Source organism: Vombatus ursinus, unplaced genomic scaffold, assembly GCF_900497805.2.
Source record: "Vombatus ursinus unplaced genomic scaffold, bare-nosed wombat genome assembly UNPS02014909.1, whole genome shotgun sequence".
Classification (NCBI taxonomy): domain Eukaryota; kingdom Metazoa; phylum Chordata; class Mammalia; order Diprotodontia; family Vombatidae; genus Vombatus; species Vombatus ursinus.
In genome coordinates, this window is record NW_020954687.1 from 12,093,722 (window position 1) to 12,113,926 (window position 20,205).

General features: G+C 37.8%; 1 protein-coding gene across 1 annotated transcript; it reads left to right on the forward strand.

The window, feature by feature from the left end:
• Nucleotides 1-405: 405 nt before the first annotated feature.
• GLRX2 (glutaredoxin 2) lies at nt 406-17,171 on the forward strand. Its single transcript, XM_027843463.1, has 4 exons — nt 406-513; nt 7,099-7,162; nt 12,837-13,013; nt 16,889-17,171. The coding sequence occupies exons 1-4, from the start codon at nt 428-430 to the stop codon at nt 17,024-17,026; spliced, it is 465 nt and encodes a 154-aa protein (XP_027699264.1). The 5' UTR covers nt 406-427; the 3' UTR covers nt 17,027-17,171.
• Nucleotides 17,172-20,205: the final 3,034 nt, after the last annotated feature.

Here is a 20,205-nt window from a genome sequence, read left to right on the forward strand (position 1 = left end):
CACTCCTCCCGGCCCGTCCGCCCCGCCGGTCCCATCAGAGAAGGCGGCGAAGGCGAAGCAGCAGCGACACCCGCCGCGCCCGCGCCTCCCATGCCCCGCGCAGCCTACGGGTCGCGGCAACGGGAGCGCGGGGAGAACCGTGGACAGCGCAGGGCGGAGCCGTGGCGACGCCGAGCCGCTCATCCGCGGGGACGTCGGCGCTGGTGAGACCGGTCACAGCATGGCCAGCAAGGCCCGGGGGCGGGGCGGGGCGGAGCGGGGCGTCCCGGCGTCCGCTTCCTCTGACGCGCTCGGTCTGTCCCGGAAGGGGGGAGTGGGGGAAAATTTCTTCTGACCCTGTACAGACTCGACCGGCTCCCGGGGCCGCGGGCCAACTGGGGAGGGGAGGCCTCGCCGCCGGCGGAGGGGCGCTGTCCCCTCTTGGGCCATGTCCTTGCTCAGCCGGGCGGCGATCGCAGGGGCCCGGCTCCTCGCCCGGAGCCGCTGGGGCTTGAATGCCTCAGCCACCGTCGGGTAATGTGCCGGGGGAGGGAGGGGAAAAGGCGTGCCGCGTTGGGGTGTGGGCGGCCCCAAATTTGGGGTGGGAGGAGGGAGGAAAGGGGTTGCAGCCCCGAGGCCTGAGAGGAGAGTCCTAGCCGCCCTGAAGGAGGGTGTGGGGCAGCCTCCGCGCTTGGCCAGTCTTCGTGGCTAGGACGGGGCAGCCCCAGCGCCTAGGGGTGGGGTGGGGAGACAGCCAGAGTTGGCTGGGGCGGGGGGCGGGGTGGCCTGCACAATTGTAGGTTTATTCACGTAGAGGTTCTGACGTAGACCGAGGGGCGCCCTTTCTCCCCTAGACAGAGGTCTTCCTTCTGGGGTTCCGGGCGCCACCTCCCTCCAGATCTGTTCTCTCGGTTTTTGGGCGACTAAGAATTACCAAGACAAGTAGGGGAAGAAGAGTTCCCAGCAGCTCACCCTTCATTTTTTTTACCCGTAAACTATGAGAGGGAGAAGGAAGACATGGGAAGAATGAAGTTTACCTTCCTTATAAAAGTTTAGTTACTCCCTACCACCATCACCCTCTAAAAATAAAAGCTAGTTAGCACAATGATGCATTTATTATATCACTTTAGAGTTTGTAAAATACTTCTGGATTCAGAAAGGCTTGACTTCAAATTTGGCCAGACGCTGACTGTGTGACCATAGACAAATCACTTAACCTCTACCTCGATGTATAGTATCTACCTTCTCCAGGTTGTTTGGGGGATAAACTGAGAGATTTTTGCAAAGCGATTTGTGACATTAAAGTGTAGTTATTATTAAAAGGATTTATGTGTTCTCTTGATCAGTGGGAGAAGGGGAAATAGGAACTGGAATTCTTTATATGTGGCGTATACTACTTTTGAGCAACTGGAGTAGGAAAGGGGCTTTTCTAGAGATGGGTCATTTGGAGATCGATTTCATAAACGGTATCCAAGGAGAATTTGGAAGTTGTTTTTGTTTTTGTTTTTGTTTTTGTTTTTTTAAGAAGTGGAGCCCATAATTCCTGGACAGTGGAAAAAGGACATTCAGGAAAGTTAGTTTCCTCCATTAAGAATTTATATAAAGAGCTAAGAGTCTCAGTAAGGATAAGGGCCTAAAATGACCCCTGCCCATAGGTCTTAGGAAAAAAAAAAACTGCTGAGGATCATATAGTATTTCTTTTGTTGTTATATCTGGGGAGAAGAATAAAAAAGGGAAGGCCTGCTGCTTGCAGGAGTGTAATGGTAACTTGCTAACATAAGACAGAACTGCTTTGTTCCTATTATGTTTCCACTGGGCAAAGATACTGGCATTTAAACTGGAAGTGTTAGAAAACCGTAAAAAGGAAATTGCAAGGGGAGATAAATGAGAAAATGGTAAAGGAGCACCTTTAAGTGAATCAGTTGTCCAGATTCAGATGACTTATAATAATAACCCCTGGTTCTGAAGGATTTTGAAGATGAGATATTGGGAACACACTTTTTAGTAATGATGAAAATAGAACTACCCAGCAGATTGGAGGAGAGCAAGTGTTTGATTTTTTTCTTAAAGGCAAAGAACAGGTTCTAGAAACATCAGTAAATTTAACATCAATCCCTGATATAATTCTAGGCCAGTTTATTAAACAGTTGGTTTGTCAGTTTTTATAGTCCAAGGAGGTAGGAAGATCCCTTACCCCAGACTTTAAGGAGCTAAAATTGTCGTCTAAAATTAGAGCTAATGAAAAAACAAGATAAAATGGATGAGATTAGCTGATTGTAGAAGTAATATAACCTAAAGAGATGGCATATAACAAGTCTGATCTGTAGAAAATAAGTTATCTACTCAGTTGCATTGTTACGTAAGCAGGACACATAGTCTGCCAGGTTAGTCTTATGTTTAGATTGTAAGCTTCTTGAGGGCTGGGACTGTCTTTTGCCTATTTTTTTTGTTCCTGATGTCTAGTACAGTGCCTGGCACATAGTAGGGGCTTTAAAAATGTTTATTGATTTATTAATCTCTATGGAGTCTAGAAAAAGAGCCAAATAAGGATGTTTTAGTGTTTACCCAGCACTGGTCGTGGTGAAGTATTGATGCTATTTCTTTAGACAAAAATTCCTGGAGTGGATGTAGACAGTTTATTAATCAAACCTACCTTGGTGGAAAAAATAACTAGCATTTATAGGGAGCTTTAAGATTTCATTTTAATAATAGCTAACATTTATAGAAGGTGTGCAAAATTCTTTGCATATGTTATTTGATCCTCCCAGCAACCCTGTGAAGTAGGTGCTGTTACTATCCCCATTTTATAGATGAAGAAATTGACTTGCCCAAAGTCACACACTAGTGTCTGAGGCAGAATTTAAGTTTGCGTCTTCTTGACACCAGAGTCCAGCATTCTATTCACTGCATCGTCTAGCTGTGGAAAAACAGGAGCCTTTAAGAACATCTAACTCTTTTTGCTTTAAGTTTATATTGGACAAGCAACTTTTTTTTTTTTTTAGGCCAAGAAGGATTAATGAAGATATTATTGTATAGGGGGTTGGGGGAAGTAGGCTGATGATAATGGGATAATAAATAAAGGATTATTTGTGGGGGTAATGTAGGCTGGTGATTTTGGGTAATTATAAGGAGTCATACTACTTAGCCCTTACCTTTAGTCTATTTTCTTTCCCGAGGTAAGTGCCTTTTAGAAGTGGAAGAATAGAACAAAGTAGTTAGCAAGGACTTGAAGCCTAAACTAAGAGATTCAGGGATGGGGAACCCGAAGCCCTCTAGGTCCTCAAACTTGGCCCTTTGACTAAATCCAAACTTCGTAGAACAAATACCTTTGATAAAGGCTTCACCTAAAACCTAGAAGGCCACTTGTGGCCTCAAGGCAGCAGGTTCTCCTCCCCTGGCAGATGGTCAGGCAACAATCTTATCTTCCCTCAATGAAATTAATTCCCCCTGCCTAGACCTTAGGAAGAACTTGTAGATTTCAAGAATTTTTTGAACTATCTTAGAAAATGGGTGGTGTGTTAGAGAACTAGTGAAGGGGACAAGTAAGCATTCATATTCTTGGCAAAATTAAAAAAACACATTAAGGAGGTAGTTTTGTGCTAAATCTAAGTAAAGTACTTGGACAACATTTCAAAGTCTAGTCGTCCACTTCAAATAAAAAAAAAAAAACACTGCCAAATTCTGTTCTTAATGAAGCCAGGCAGACTTTTTGTGATCACTTTCTGTTTTAGAGAGAAGCATAGTGTGTAGAACAAGAAGGTTATAATTTTTATATATTCTGCACTGGAGTATTGTTTTTAGTTCTGAATGCCACTTCTTGCCATGTGACATAAAGGTGAATGTGTGCAGAAGACAGTCCCCAGAATGGTGAAAGGAGTGAAGAATATGCCACATAAGATCAGTTCAAGGAACTGTGTATTCCCAGATCCCGGAGAAGAGGAAGACAATGGAACATGATAGTAGTTTTCTAGTATTTGAAGGACTAACCTGTGAAAGAGGCATTAATCTTACTTTTCTTGGTTCCAGAGGACAGAACCAGAAGTAAAGTAGTGGGTATAAGGGAAATTTCAAAGAAGCATGTTTAGGCTCATTGTAAAGAAAAAGTTCCTAATTATTTGAGCAGTCCCAAAGTGGATTGAGGTGAGGTATGTTGCTCCTTGGAAATCTTTGTACTGAATGACTGCTTGTTGGGAATGCTATAGAATTCTTTTTCAGGAATGAATGGGCAGGACTAGGTGGTCTCTCATGTCCCTACTTAACTGCCAGGAATCTTATAGTTTTTACAGCTTGTAAAGAAAATGACTAATACCAGTTTTCTTTCTAAGCATATCACATCCCACTGGGTGGGCGGTTATTATAGCTTGTCTGAGCTTGTTGAGCTGAGACAAAAGGTGACACCAGCAGTGTGTGTTCATCCTGAGCTTTTAGTACTGGCTTTTTAATGTTTTATCGTGAGAACACAGGAAGGGGGAGTAAGGAGACTGGGTTTGTTCCTTGGGTAAGTGACTTTGTCACTCTACTTCTTTTTCCTTGTATGTAATTTTAGGTTGTACTACATGACATAGAGTGGTTTTTAAGTATTCCACTGGGAATCCGGGAGGCAGTTCCTGATTCTGCCATCGAAACTACTTTTGTGACTTTAGGCAAGTCATTGAACCTCTTTGTACCTGAATTTCCTCATCTATAAAAAGATGGGGTTGGACTTAATGTCCTTCCAGCTCTAAATATATGGTCCTGTGATTTCTGAGATCCTATCTATCCTGATCACCTATTAAAACTGAGGATTTCAGAAAGGAAAAATTAACAATCATTAGGAGTTAATGAAATTCACTTAGAATAAATCTTATTTCCTTTTTTTTTTGATGGCTTCTACAAAATAATCTTGGATTATGCGATGAAACATGAGCTAAATAGTAGTACTGTTGAATGGATTTTCAGTCATTTGGGTATAGCTGTACCCAAAAAGTTTTGAATAGTGCCTTGTTGTCATCTCGTGTCCAGGATCACCATGCTTCTCTGCTAAAGTTACAGCCCCTCAGATAACTTGGATGTGACTATAGGTGAAAGAAGCTTATGCTGGCAGAGAGAGCATAAGCTCTGGCAAGTTTTGCTATATTAGAAAAGCCTTTGGGATGGGTTTGATGACATACTGTCATCTGAGGATAGGTTCAACCCTGTCTGAGAAATCTTGTCACCAAGAGAACTGGATGTGATGATTTTATTATTCACTTATTTTGGGGGCTGAGACAACTCATTAAACTTTTATTAAGGGATGGAGGGATTGTAATATACATTAACTAAAGAGAGTATCCATATGGATGAAACCACAGATCTTTGAAGTACTGAAGTCAGGCTAAAGATATATGTTTATTAGAAGGCCATAGAGATATGCCTATTATCCATTCAACACTATCATCATTGATTGTATATAAAAGCATAGGTATGCTTATCAGTTTTTCAGTTGGCACAGAGCTGGAAAGAGGCAGCTAATATAACAGATGACAGATCATTTTTATTACAATCTTAACAAGATAAAATGGGTTTCATAGGTTGTTTTAGACAAAAAAAAAAGTATCACCTGATAGCCAACCTCTTTATAATAAGCCTCTGCATAGTGGTCTTTTCCCATTGACCTCTTTAAGATATAGTCTTCAAAAACCCGAATTTATGTCCACACCACAAGAACTTTTGTGGACATAAAATTTAACCGATATAAATGTAAAGTCCTGGTTTATGTTTAAAAATCAGTTGCACAAGTACAGAAAGGAAAGACACTAGCTCAACATTTATTTATTTAAAAAGGATCTGATGTTTTAGTTGACCTAATGCTTAATGTGCTTTAGGAGTGCAGTGTAGCTACTTAAAAAAAAAAGAAAAAAAAAGGTGTTAAGAGAAATATAGTGTTTAGATTATGGGAAAGTCATAATCTAACTATTTAGAGCTGGTCAGACATGCATCTGTAATACTACCACAATGTGGGTGCCATTTTTTTTTTAAACAAATAAGAGTGTTTTCAAGCATAGTACAACAGGATAGTGATCTCAGCCTTGCAAAGTGATAATAAAGAATAGTTGGAAGAATCTAGGATGTGTAGATAGTTTGGAAAGGAGAGACATTTTACTTTACTTCAAATATTTAAAGGACTGTTGCTTAGAGGAAAAAATAGACCTGTCATGTATTGTTCCAGAGGTCAGCAGTAAGCCTATATTGATAGAAATTGAAGACAGGAAGATGTCAATTCAGCTTTATAAAGACCTTTTGCAACAACTGGAACTGTCCAGCAATGGAATAGATTATCACTGGTTCCTGAGAAAGTGGACTCACTTACTATAGATTTGGAAGCAGTGAATGGGTGACTAGGGGAAGAAGGATCCCAGTTTTTAGACTCTAATTGTCAAGTTAAAAAAGATTTATGCTTCAGTGTGGGACTTTTGAGGGCATCTATCAGAATTAATAAGATTTTTTAAAAAATTTCTTTGTTGAAATGATTGTTGCAGAAAAAGGGTATTCTATGTAGTATAACAGTAGAAGCATTAGGTTGGGAATAAGAGCGCACTCCCCTCTTTCATTCAAGTTCTGAGTATGCTGAACTTTGCAGGATCAGGGCAGTAGTCATTTTCTCACTGTGTTTTAAAACCTCTTCTGCAAAAGAAAAAAAGGGGGGGGTCCAGAGTGTAAAAACCTTCCTTTGAAAATTCAGTATTAAACTGCTAAACTTCTGGTTATATAGGAAAAATAAATTTTAGGATAGGAGCAAGTTTACTGAACTTAAATTAATATGGACATGTATTTTCTTGATTAATCTCTGTGGAATCGTGGTGTACTGGAGTCTAGGTATGTCATACTTGCACAGTAAATTCCCGAAGTTGAATGTAAAACTGATCATTAAATGTACTTGAGGAATTAGAGGTGGGAAATTTACCATTCAAGGTAACTCTTCAATAAATACTTTGGTTAAGTAAGTGATCTTTTTTCTTGTGTGAATGGCCTTCACCTAATTTATCTGTTTTGTATCTTATATTTTTACATTTTCTCTCTTAAAATGTTACATTTATAATTTATTATCCTTAAAATGTATAAAACACATAGTTGTATAATTTAAATTTCCTCCCCCTTTAGGATGGGGAACAGAACATCCTCTTCCATGGATAAATCAGAAATTGCTCCTATAAATCAGATCCAGGTGAGTGCAGTTCAACACCAGTTTTTTGATTGTGAGAAGGGAATTCTATAATCTTAATTGATTTAATGGCTTTACTTAACATTTTACTTTATGTCATTGGTAGTTCAGCAAAATATTTGCTAATTCAGTAATATTTTAAAATCTGTTATTTAAAAAAAATCTATGAAGAATATATAATCTTTGGGACTAATGAGTCCTGGGCTTCAAGTAAGTAAAAATCTAGTTGATTAATATCCGTCCTATACATTTGGGTGGCTAGATAAATGTTGTCTCTCCCCAGTGAGGTCACTTTGCACAGCCACAAAGCTGTGCTATTGGCTTATCGAGATGTTGATGTAGAGAGCCTAATTAAGCTGGTACCTCTTCACTATAGTCTCCTTTCTTCTGTTTTAGATTATGCAATACCATTTTCCTCTTTCTTGTCCTCTTTTCTTTGCTCTTTTCTCTCACACATACCCTTTGTAGTCTCCTTCCTTTTTTCCCTTATCTTTTTCAGCTTGTTACCCAGTTAGCTCAGTAAAATCTGCCTTCTATTTTTCTTTTCCTTTATTCCATTAATGTATGGAATTAATAATGTTGAAATTACTTATTACGAGTTATAATAATCTTAAAAGATGTGCTACTGTTAATGCTTATATCAAGGAATTTAAATTTAACATTAAAAAAATTGAATCCTAGAAGATGAAATTTAGAAAAAAAACATCAAAAATTATATTGTTTACCCTATACCTAAGATGAAATTCTTACTAGGGTTCCTCTTAAAAACCTTTGATGATAGAGAGATCTATGTCCTGCCAAGGTAAATCACTCATCTCTTGAGAACCTTTAGTTTGTTAGGAAGTTTTTCTTTATAATAAACTGAAATCTGCCCTTCTGCAATTTCTACCCATTACTTGAAGTTCTACGCTGTGGAAGCAAGTAGAACATGTCTGTGGATAAAAAGCTGTACTTGAAGGTAGGAAGTGTTGAGTTAAAATCTTGCCTCAGGCGCTTACCAGCTGTGTGACCCTGGGCAAGTCACTGAACCTCTCCCAGCCTCAGTTTCCTCATCTGTAAAATAAGAATAATAATAGCTTCGATTCTTACAGGGTGGTGGTGAAGATCAAATGAGATAATATATGTAAAACACTTTACAAAATTTAAAGCAATATTTAAGTGTTTATTATTATTATTACCTTTCCACACAATAGTCCTTCAGATGTTTGAAGACAGCCATCACATACTGTCTCAGACAAGTATAATTTTCCTCAAATCAAAAATCACTAATTCCTTCAGCTGTACCTCATGGCATCATCTCTGGTACCCTTATCATTCTATGGTCATAAACAATCATCTTTGAATTGCTATGTCCGCTAACATTTTGTCAAATTTCTTGACCTTTTGGCAGAATTTGACACTGTTCTTTTTGACACTTTCCTCCTGGATACTTTTTTCTGGGGCTTTATGAAACTTATCTTTTTCCATGCTCTTATCTATTTGACTACTACTTCTCAATCTCCTTTGCTCATTCATCCATTTCACACCCCCTAATTGTGGGTGTAAACCAAGACTCTGTCCTGGGTTCTCCTCTTCCCCATACACTAACACCTGGTGCCCTCCTTAGTTTGCATTGGTTTAATTATGATTTCCATGCATATGACTCAGATCAGCCCTACTGTCTTTCCTGAACTCCATTCACATATCTCCAAGTGCTTATTGGATATTACAAAACTGGATGTCCTAGAAGCATCTCAAATGCAACATGTATATAATAGAACTTTTCTTCTCTCCTCTTTATCACCCCTCCCCACCCTTTCTCCAACCCATTACTCTCTCAAAGTTCCCTATTTCTGTTGAGGGAACCACTGTATAACTAGTTTTACATGCAGTTTTACAGCCTCAGCATTATTCTCCACTCCTCCTCCCTGATTCCACACATCCAATCAGTTGCCAAATCTTGCTATTTCTACTTTCTCAATGTCTCTCCTACTGCCCTCTTCTTTTCCCTTACGTGTATACCACCCTAGTTCAGGCCTGTATTTATTTCTTGCCTGAGATGATGACAGTGGCCTCATATTTGGGCTGTCTCATGTGTCCTTCTCCAGTCCATTCTCCACACAGCTGCCAGAGGGATTTTCCTAAAGCCCATGAGTGACTAAATCACACTCCTACTCAAGAATCTTTAGTGACTTTTTACTGCCTTTAGGATTTAAATATAAACTCCCCAGGCTTTTAAAGACCCCCCTACTCGTGCCAAGACCTACCCTTTCAGCCTTAATACTTAATACTTAAATACTACTCTCCTTCACTGCATTTGTGGTGCAGCCAGACTAGCACGGCCTTTCCCCAGCTTTTTGCCCTTTGATGTTTTTTTGCACTTTAGTGACCCCTGGGTCTCATAGTACACAGGATGTACTTTCTTCTCAGCTCTGCCTTTTAAAATCCCTTGTTTCCTTCAAAGCTGAAATGCCACCTTTTTCATGAAGCCCTTTCTCTTACTAGTGTCCTTCCTGCCAGAATTACCTTTTGTGTATTTTTTACTGACATGCATACTTACATACATTCATAGATGTGTATGCACATCCACGTTATTACCTTGCCCCCAAGGGAAGTGATTGTTTCATTTTTGTTTTTGTATCTTCAGTACCTTGAACAGTGCCTGATATACAGTGGGTGCTTTATAAATGCTTGTTGATTGACTGATCATGGTTCTTCTCCTCTGCATGTGTTTACAATTTGTTAAATCTCCTTCCCAAGCTGTAGTACTCAAATCTGAATATAGTAAGACAGATTTACTCTAAATAGAATAGATTACAGTGGGAGCTGTTTTCTAACTTGTTCTAGCTAGTTTGCATCTGTTAATGAAACATAAGATCTCATTATACTTTTTGGCTAAAATTGTTAATTCATATTGAATTTACAAGCCACTTCAGGGTTTTAAAAAAAAGATTATAAACAGTGCTGTACTAATTAAACTTCATTATCAACAGTACTAAATATAACTTTTTATACCTCCTCTAAGATAGGATTCTTTTTACATTTGTTATCATTTATTTCTCTTCTCATATTGTCAGAGTTAGTATTACATAGTTCTGGTTCTGCTTTTTTGATTTGTTTTATTTTTTAAAAGTCTTTTCAGACTTCTTTGTATCCCTGATACTCATCTGTCTTATTTGCATTGCACCCCCATTTCTGTTTAGAGCATCACTGTTCTTCCAGTCACCAATATTTGCAACCTTGAGGCATACTTGATTCCTTCCTCTTCCCTCCCCACATATCCAGTCAGTTTCCAAGTCTTGTTTTAGCATTCAATCAATTAAAACGTTTATTAGGTGCCTATTGTGTGCCAGGCACTGTGCTCTGGGGGTCCAAAAAGAGTTGAAAGATAGTCTCTGCCCTCAAGGAACTTACAACCTAATGAGGGAAACTACATGCAAACAAATATATATAAAGCAATCGATATACAGGATGAATAGAAAATAATTAACAAAGAGAAAGCACTGGAATTAGGGGTTGGGAAGGCTTCCTGTAGCAAGTGAGATTTTAGTTTGGACTTAAAGGAAGACAGGGAGGCTACTTGGTGAAGTTGAGAAAGGAGAGCATTCCAGGCATGGGGGACAGAAAATGCCCAGAGCCAAGAGGTGGAGAATCTTGTACATGGGAAAGCCAGGAGGCGTATGTGGCAGGGAGAAAGGTATAAAAATACTGGAAATGTAGGAGGGGGCTAGGTTAGGAAGGACTTTGAATGCCAAACAGAGCATTTTGTATTTGATCTTGGAAGCAATATAGCAACTGAAGTTTATTGAGTAGGGGAATGACTTAGTCAGTTTTGGACTTTAGGAAAATCACTTTAGTGACTGAATGGAGGATGGATTGGAATTCGTGGAGACTCCAATCAGGCAATAGTCCAAGCACGAGGTGATGAGAGCCAGCACTAGAGCGGTGGCAGTGTCAGAGGAGTGAAGAGGGCGTACTGGAGAGATGTTGCGAAGGTGAAATTGACAGACCTTGGTTACAGATTAGATGTGGGCAGGGAGGAAGGGGATGAGAGATAAGAAGAATCCAGAATGACTCCTAAATTATAAACCTGAGGATCTGGGAGGTTAGTGTTGCCTACTGCAGTAAAAGTGAAAGTGGTGTGCGACAGCTAGGTGGTGCAGTGGATAGAGCACTGCCCTGAAGTCAGGAGGACCTGAGTTCAAATCCAGCCTCAGACCAAACACTTGACACTCACTAGCTGTGTGACCCTGGGCAAGTCACTTAACCCCAGTTGCCTAAAAAGAAAAAAAAAATGGTGGGGGAAAGTTTAGGGGAAAAGATAATGAGTTCTGTTTTAGACATAGAGAGTTAAAATGTCTACTTCAGTACTTCTTAAAACTATGGGTTGTGACCCCATATGGGGTCTTGAAAAATTTGGCAACAGTAAAAGGTTTCTGAACATGCAAGACCAAAAATTAGTTAAAAATCAAATGGATAATGAATCTGAGGTGTTTCTGGCAGCACTTGCCTGTGCAACTTCATTGAAGCCTTGGTTCTGAACACAAAACAAGTCTACTTTACACTGTTCCTGCCCTCAGGCCAAACAACACCCAGAGAACGCTGCTGAAATTCAAAAAGGGGTCCTGAATGGAAAAAGATTAAGAAGCCCTTGTCTACTGGACATCCAGTTTGAGATAACTGAAAGGCAGTTGGAGATGTGAGATAGAAGTTTACCAAAGAGATTAGGGCAATTTAGATTTGAGAATTACCAACATAGACATCATAATTAAATTCGTGGGAACTGATGAGATCACCAAGTGAAATAGTATAGAGGTCTGCCTATGTCATTTCCCTTTTCATTAAACTGCAGTGACTCCCTAATGCCTCGCTTTATCTTTTAAAGCTCTTCATGACCTGATCCCTTCCTACTTTTCCAGTCTTCTTAAACTTTATTCCCTTCTACATACTCTATGATCCAGTGACTCTGGCCTCCTTGTTGTTCCTTCTGCAAGACACTATGGCTCTAGACTCTGTGCATTCTTCCTGACTGCCCCTCATCTCTGGAATTTTCACCACCCTACTCATTTCTGCTTCCTGGCTTCACATCTCAGCTATCCCATTTCCTTCAAGAACCCTTCCATGAGTTTCTTTACTTTTAGTATCTTCCTTCTGAGATCATCTCTAATTTATTCTATCTTTTTTGTGCATTGTTCTTTGTATGTTGTTTCTTCTAATCAATTATGAGCCCCTTGAGATCAGTGATTGTTTTTGCTTCCCTTTGTATCCTCAACATGTAGCAGAGGAACTGGCATATATAGTAGGTGCTTAATAAATGCTTCTTGACTGATTTGCAAATTTTTGAAGAGATAGTTTTTATGTTTATTTGTTTTCATAACACTTTTAGAGTAGATTTCTGACACTGAAATTATTAGGTTAAAGGGTATGATTTATTTTTGTAACTTTTATTGTGAATTCACTAATTTCTCTCTTAGAGAAAAGCTCCTTCAGTAATAAATGAAAACCTGTCTCTCACCCCTTCAAGCACCTTTTGTTATTTTAAATTTTTTTTTTGCCAATTTGATGGGTAAGATGAGACCTTATGATTATTTTAATTTTAATTTGCACTTCTTTGATTATTAGTGCCATTAAAATGCCTAGACCTCCACTTGTCACTACACAAAGTCTAACCAGAATGAAATTATGCATTTCTTTATAGGAAACAATTTCACATAATTGTGTAGTGATCTTCTCAAAAACGTCCTGTTCTTATTGTACAATGGCAAAAAAACTTTTTAATGACATGGATATAAAATACACTGCAGTGGAATTGGACATGCATAAATATGGAAGCCAGTTTCAGGATGCTCTTCACAAAATGACTGGTGCAAGAACTGTGAGTAAATTCTTTAGATTCCCTATTTTAAAAATGTGGACTTTTTTTTTTTTTTTTAGTATTTCTTTTGTGCTTCTGTTAGGACATTCTACTTTGTATTATAGTTGTATATATATAACTCATCTTCCTTAGCCTCATTATGATCCATTTGGAAAGTAAAGACTATGCCAAAGTTATCTTTATATCTTCTTCAGCACCTAACACAGTACTTGACCTATGGCAAGTCCCCAGCAAACATTTGAGTTCAGTCTGTGGTTACACAGAATTGGAGGAGGCCTAGGTCCTCAAGTCAAGTAAGTGGTACTTTCCTGAGCCAGCCCTTTGGGGACTAAAACTAAAAGGCAAGACAGGAGAAGCAGCACAATTATTCAATGTATAGATTTTTCTCCTGTCCCTCTGTGAAAGGGTTCACCTGTGAAAGGGTGAGGAGTATGCATCAGAAGTTTTTTTCTTAGTAAGCAGATCTTTGTGACCTTTTGAAATCTCACAGGACTTTTTTTTCAATAGGCGTTCACATGGACACTAACTCTATGTAATTTATTCCGTTGGTTTTTTGGGACAGTTTTGTTTGCCAATGAGCATATGACTGAAAGCTTGATGTTTCCCTTCTAATTGCATTTTTCTATCCTGTTTGGGTTATTTTTGTTTTCATTCAATTAATATAGTTGAATTTATCATTTAGAGTAATGGAGGGCTTAGCCAGTCTTCCAACTGTTTTAGCCTCAGAAACTTAGAGATTTCTCGTAATATTTAACCATGAAATAGGTGTCAATTCAGTCAAATGCTTTTTGAAGATTTGGCTTGTATGAGGCCTTATGGTTGGTGCTATAAGGAATACAAAGATGACTAAGAGGGGCAGCTAAGTGGTGCAGTGGATAGAGCACTGGCCCTGGAGTCAGGAGGACCTGAGATCAAATCCAGCCTCAGACACTTGACACTTACTAGCTGTGTGATCATGGGCAAGTCACTTAACCCCATTGTCTAGCAAAAAAGGCAAAACAAAAACAAGATGAATAAGATACTGCTCCTGCCCTCAATGAGCTTTTAGTATATTAGGAAAGGGAAAAGTGTACACAAAACACTAAATGCCATATAGGTGAGGTAAGTGCTATAGAAAAGGTGCTAGGTGCTGTAAGAATCAAAGAGAAGAGAGATCAAATCAGGCTGTGGAAATTTGAGGAGTGTTGTTGAGTTAAAAGTTGGGGCATTCCAGAAAGAGGAAAGAGTGGGCACAGAAGTAGCCAAGTGTAGGGACAATAACAAATAATTCAGTTTGGTTGTAGTATAATATGTGTGAACAGAGTTTTGAGAGAAAACCAGAAAGGTAGGTTGGATTGTGGAGACTCTGCATGTGTGTATATAAAACATAATATATATTTTTGTACACATTCTTTTCAAACTGTACAACATAAGAGTACATGCTAAATAATAATAATAATGATAGAATTCATATGATACTTTTAAGTTTCCAAAGCACTTTGCTTATGTTATCTCATTTGCTCTGCAATAAGAATTTGGTGCTATTATCTCCATTTTTACAAAAAAGGAAATGGAGGCAGACAAAGGTTAAGTAACTTGCCCAGGGTCAGTCAGCTAGTGTCTGAGGTAGGATTTGAACTTAAGTCTTCCTGACACCAAGCCCACCACCATTTACTATGCCGCCTAGCTGCATTAGAGAGGTCCAAAATAAGCATCTGAGAGGAAAGACTGTTATCGACTAGGAGGGGTGAGAAAATGTCATGAAAGGGATGGCATTTAAGTTAGCCTAGATCTCGATGTCCTAGGTTTAAACTCAGCTCTATCTCTTTCTAGCTATATGAGCTGATTTACCTCTCTGAGCCTCATTTTCCTTATCTGTAAAATGAGATTGTAAGACTACATGATTTCTTTTGTTTTGCATGACTACACATGTATAACCTATATCAAATTGTTTGCTTCTTCAGTGGGGGGGGGAGAGGGAGGGAGAGAATTTGGAAATCAAAAATATTTTTTAAAAGAATGTTAAAAATTGTTTTTACATGTAATTGGAAAAATAAAATTTTTTTCAAAGGCTAGATGATTTCTTTTTTAAAATTTTTTTACTATTTTTTAAAAGTTAATTTATTTTGAATTATCAACAATCAATTTTTCTCCCCCTCCCTCCCCAAGACAGCACACAATCTGATAGAGGCTATACATATACATTCCTATTAAACATATTTTCACATTAGTGATGTAGTAATAAGAATTAGAACCAATAGGAGGAACCACCAGAAAGAGGAAACAAAACACAACAGAAGGAAAAAAATAGCAAATACTGTGTTTTGATCTGCATTCAAACTCCATAGTTCTTTCTTCTTTGTAGATAGCATTTTCCATCATGAGGCCTTTGGAGATGTCTTAGATCCTTGTATTGCTGAGAAGGGTTAAGTTTATCAATATTAGTCATCGCACAACGTGGCTGTTATTGTGTACAGTGTTCTCCTGGTTCTGCTCACTTCACTTAGCATCAGACCATACAAGTCTTTCCGGTTTTGCTGAAGTCAGCCTGTTCATCATTTCTTATAGCACAATAGTATGCCATTACATTCATATACCACAACTTGTTCAGCCATTTCCCAGTTGATGGGCATTCTCTCAATTTCCAATTCTTTACCACCACAGAAAGATCTGCTATAAATATTTTTGTACATGTGGGTCCTTTTCCCACATCTCTCTGGGATATAGCCCTAGAAATGCTATTGCTGGGTCAAAGGGTATGCACATTTTTATAGCCCTCTGGGCATAGTTCCAAATTGCTCTCCAAAATGGTTGGATCATTTCACAACTCCACCAACAATGCATCAGTGTTCCAATTTTCCCACGTCTTCTCCAACATTTATCATTTTCTTGTTTTGTCATGTTGGCCAATCTGATGTGTGTGATGTGGTACCTCAGAGTTGTTTTGATTTGCATTTCTCTGATTAATAGTGATTTAGAGCATTTTTTCATATGACTATAGATAGCTTTAGTTTCTTCATCTGAGAACTGCCTGTTCGTATCCTTTGACCATTTATCAATTGGGGAATGACTTGTATGCTTATAAATTTGACTTAATTCTCTATGTATTGTAGAAATGAGGTCCTTCTCAGAGAGGCTGGTTGTAAAAATTATATTATAAATTAGCAATCATCAGAACTACTTGGTACTGGCTAAGAAATAGAGTGGTGGATCAGTAGAATAGGTTAGGTATACAAGACACAGTAGTCAGTGACTATAGTAATCTACTATTTGATAAACACAAAAACCCCAGCTTCTGGGATAAGAACTCACTCTGACAAAAACTGCTGGGAAAACTGGAAAAGAGTATGGCAGAAACTAGGCATAGATCAAGATCTCACACCATATACCAAAATAAAGTCAAAATGGGTTCATGATTTAGATATAAAGGATGATATTGTAAGCAAACTGGGAGAGCAAGGAATAGTTCAGATTTATGCAGAACAGAAGAATTCATGACCAAACAGGAGATAGAGAACATTACAAAAAGCAAAATGGATAACTTTGATTACATTAAAGTGAAAAGTTTTTGCACAAACAAAGCCAATGCAACCAAGATTAGAAGGAAAGTAGAAAATTGGGAAAGAATTTTTACAACCAAGGCTAGATGATTTCTAAGGGCCGTTCCAGCTTTAAGTTTTGTGATCCTTTGTGTAGACATATGTTTGTATTTATTTGCATTTGTATACATATGGAAAGCTTTTTATAATGTGCAAGAACTGTTTATATACGTTATAATTAAATGTGATAGATATTTTTATATTTTTAGTGTATAAGGCAGTATCATATATATATATATATATATTACTGCGAAAAGATAAAATACTAACTAACCTATTTTCTATATACTTAAACAGGTTCCAAGAATTTTTGTCAATGGGACTTTTATTGGAGGAGCAACTGATACTCATAGGCTTCACAAAGAAGGCAAGCTGCTTCCATTAGTTCATCAGTGTTATTTAAAAAAGTTTGGAGCAAAGAATTTCAGACAGTAATGTAGACTGTCTTTGGCTGTGCTGGCAAATGTCAGCTTTTTAGTCATTTTGCTTATAAAACATTTAAAAAATTCTTTGAAAATGTGAAATCTTTCTCAAAGAATGGCCTATGAAATGATGAACAATAAAGACCTGTGGAAACCTACTGAATATTTTTATTCCTATAGCACTTTAAGGGTAGGTTAACTTTTTTGGCAACAGGGAGACTGGTACTTTGTATTCTTAATTTTGTAGTTAAGCAGTGAAATCACACAGTGATGCAATACAACTTTTCGTAGAAAATATTAAGATATTGTTAGGACTGTTAATATGAAAACTGAAAGCTAAGGATTAGGATTACAGATTTGATACCCTTCTTTCTGTTAACTTCTGTTAAACCCAATCAAGGTTTAGATGTCACTCTTGATCATCGACTATACAGCTTTTGTGTAGAGTTAGGAAAATAGAATGGGAATCAGTCAATCATAAAGAAAATAAATTAATCCTTCTTTGTTGACTGTTACTGCAGATTGCAGTACTACAGCTAACTGGTAGATATTATAAGGATACTGCTTTTGGTGTGTTAAAAGATAAAGAACTTTATAATGATTAGAATTGATCTAAAATAGAATGGGCTGTTTTGTGAGGAGGTAGTTTATTTCCCATCGTGTAAAAAATATTTAGGCAGAAGTTGGATTACAATCTATCTGGCATGTTGTAAAGAAGATTTTTGCATTAGATTAGAATTTTAATTAAAATTTTATCAGTATATGCCTAAGAATGCTATATATCCCAAACCCAAACTAGTAACTCATAGTTGATTAATAAATATTTCAGCTTAAACCAACCCCTTAACCCAGATTTGAAATGCAAGAGGAAATCAGCTTACAGCATAAATAAGGAAAAGCATGTCTTAATCACTTCCTATTTTTATCAAGTTTTATCTCCAATCTCTTATATCATTAGTACCAGTTTACTCAGCGTCTGCTTTGTGTAGGGTAGGGTATGTGACATCTAGAAAAGAGTTAGCTACACGTTTTTATGCCAGGATGGTTGAGAATTCAGAGGGAGAAAACACCTTCACAGAAAAAGATACAGGCTTCTGTGGTAGAAGAACGTAATATATTTCTGATTAATACCCCATTTAAAAAGTGGCAGCTCAGAGTAATCAGGATTTTCCTAGCAAGTTTTTCTTTCCCCCTCAAATTTATATGCACTACACAGAAAACACTGAGACTCTTTGAACTTTATAGTCCAGTCCAACAAGCATTTATTAAGACCTATTACATGGAACATGGTGTGCTGGATGTTGGGAGTACAAAAACAAAAACATGAAACAGGTCCTGTTCTCAAGGACCTCTCATTTTGCTGGGGAAATAATGCATATTTGTATATGATAATTTGAAGGAGATGAGAAAGCACTCAACTACTAAAGATAGAGATATTAAGACCTCTCGATATTCCAAGAAAAACTTTCAGAACACCACAGCTTTTGCTATAATTACTAAATATGGATGAGGGATTTTGTTCAATGCCATTGGTTCAAAGCGGTAACACTAGACATCTTTATTTTGAAAACCCTAGATGTCTTTAAAAAGCTAACCTAATTTTATATTTTACAATATTGATGCAATTTGAAGAAAATCTCCCAACATTTGAACTCTTAGAGCAGGAGCAAGAGCAGCTGTTAATTTCAGTGTTATTGTCATTTAATCTACCTGTGTCAGGTGAGCCTGTGGTGGGTCTCAGTGCTCCCCACCTGGCTTAGTCTGTTTTATAAGAACAGTTGGTTTGGCAACATTTATTGCTGAACTTTGCATTTCATTTCAACTCTGCCTTACAGATTAATAAAAGTCTTCTTAATCTAGTGTCCACAGATCTCTTCATAGATTTCAGGGTGGTAGGGTCTGTGAACGTGGCTAGAAAAAAAATTACATTTTTATTTTCACCAACCTCTAACAAAATTTTGGCATTTCCTCCAATTATGAATTTAAAACAAAAACATTCTGGAAAGGGTCCATAGGCTTCACTAGCCTGCCAAAAGGCTCCACGAAACAAAAAAGGTTAAGAACCCCTGGTCTACATGAACGTTAAGCAAGACTGACGTTTCTATTTCTCTCTGCTACTTTGTTTGACTCCCATATGAGAGAGAGAGAGAGAGAGAGAGAGAGAGAGAAAACGTGTGTGTTGCGTTGAGCGTGGGAATACTACAACATCAATACCTTACAGTTACGAAATCTCTTAAATTCATTTTATCAGAATTTTAAGAATTAAAACCCCGTAAGTCTCTTCCACCTCCTTTATTGAGGTAACAGGGAGCTTTTATGATTTGCTCAAGGTCATCCTGCTATTTTAGATTGTTATACAGGTCTCCTGCCTCCTGGGCCACTGTTTTTGTTTTTTTTTGTCATTGTTGGGGTTTTGTTGTTTTTTTTTTTTGCATTATACAAGACCTCATTCCATTATAATTTTAATTTTTATGTTGTAACAGGTGAAGCTTAGGGGATATTATCCCTCCAAAACACGATTTGTTTCATTCACTGTTTTATCAATACGTTTTCTTTGCTTTTACCTCAACTATATTAGTTGGGAAAGTTGGAGGAGAGAAGTGAAGCACTCTTCTGAGAAAAGAGGAAAGTATTACCAATACAAAGTTTTAATAATAAAGTCTAGGAACAGTAAGATGGAAATGTGATGAGTAACTGACATTTATATCAGGTGATGATATCTCACAAGACTGAGGGATAAAATAGTGCAGATACAGTGGTGCAAGTTTTACAGATGAGGAAACTGAGGTACAGGGAAATAAAATGATCGCTTATGGTTACACAGCTAAATTTTGGAGGTGGGATTCGAACCTACATTGTGGGATTTTTATTAGGAGACCAATTTGCACACTCTTTCCACCCCACCATATTGTCAAGTTTGTGTATTGGGGAAAATGTTTTCAATCATGTGTATTCAAAAATAAAAGTTTATGGTTAGAATTCCTTCAATAGTTTTTAATGTTTTATATAGGGCACTGATCATTCATAAAGAAAATTGCAGTCTTAATTTCTTCCCTTTTCATAATATCATTAGCTTTAACTAAAATGTAGAACTATAGCAACAGGATTCTAAAGGAATTAAATTGGCCTGAATTTGAGTATTATTCAGTATGTTAAATGAATTAAAAAGTATTTAATTGCTTAGTGTTACCC

Excerpts from the sequence above, each read along its gene's own strand:
- GLRX2 (XM_027843463.1), top strand. The coding sequence starts at position 428 with ATGTCCTTGCTCAGCCGGGCGGCGATCGCAGGGGCCCGGCTCCTCGCC. Across the intron at positions 514-7,098 it reads AATGCCTCAGCCACCGTCGG|GATGGGGAACAGAACATCCT; the intron begins GTAATGTGCCGG and ends CTCCCCCTTTAG. Across the intron at positions 13,014-16,888 it reads AAATGACTGGTGCAAGAACT|GTTCCAAGAATTTTTGTCAA; the intron begins GTGAGTAAATTC and ends ATACTTAAACAG.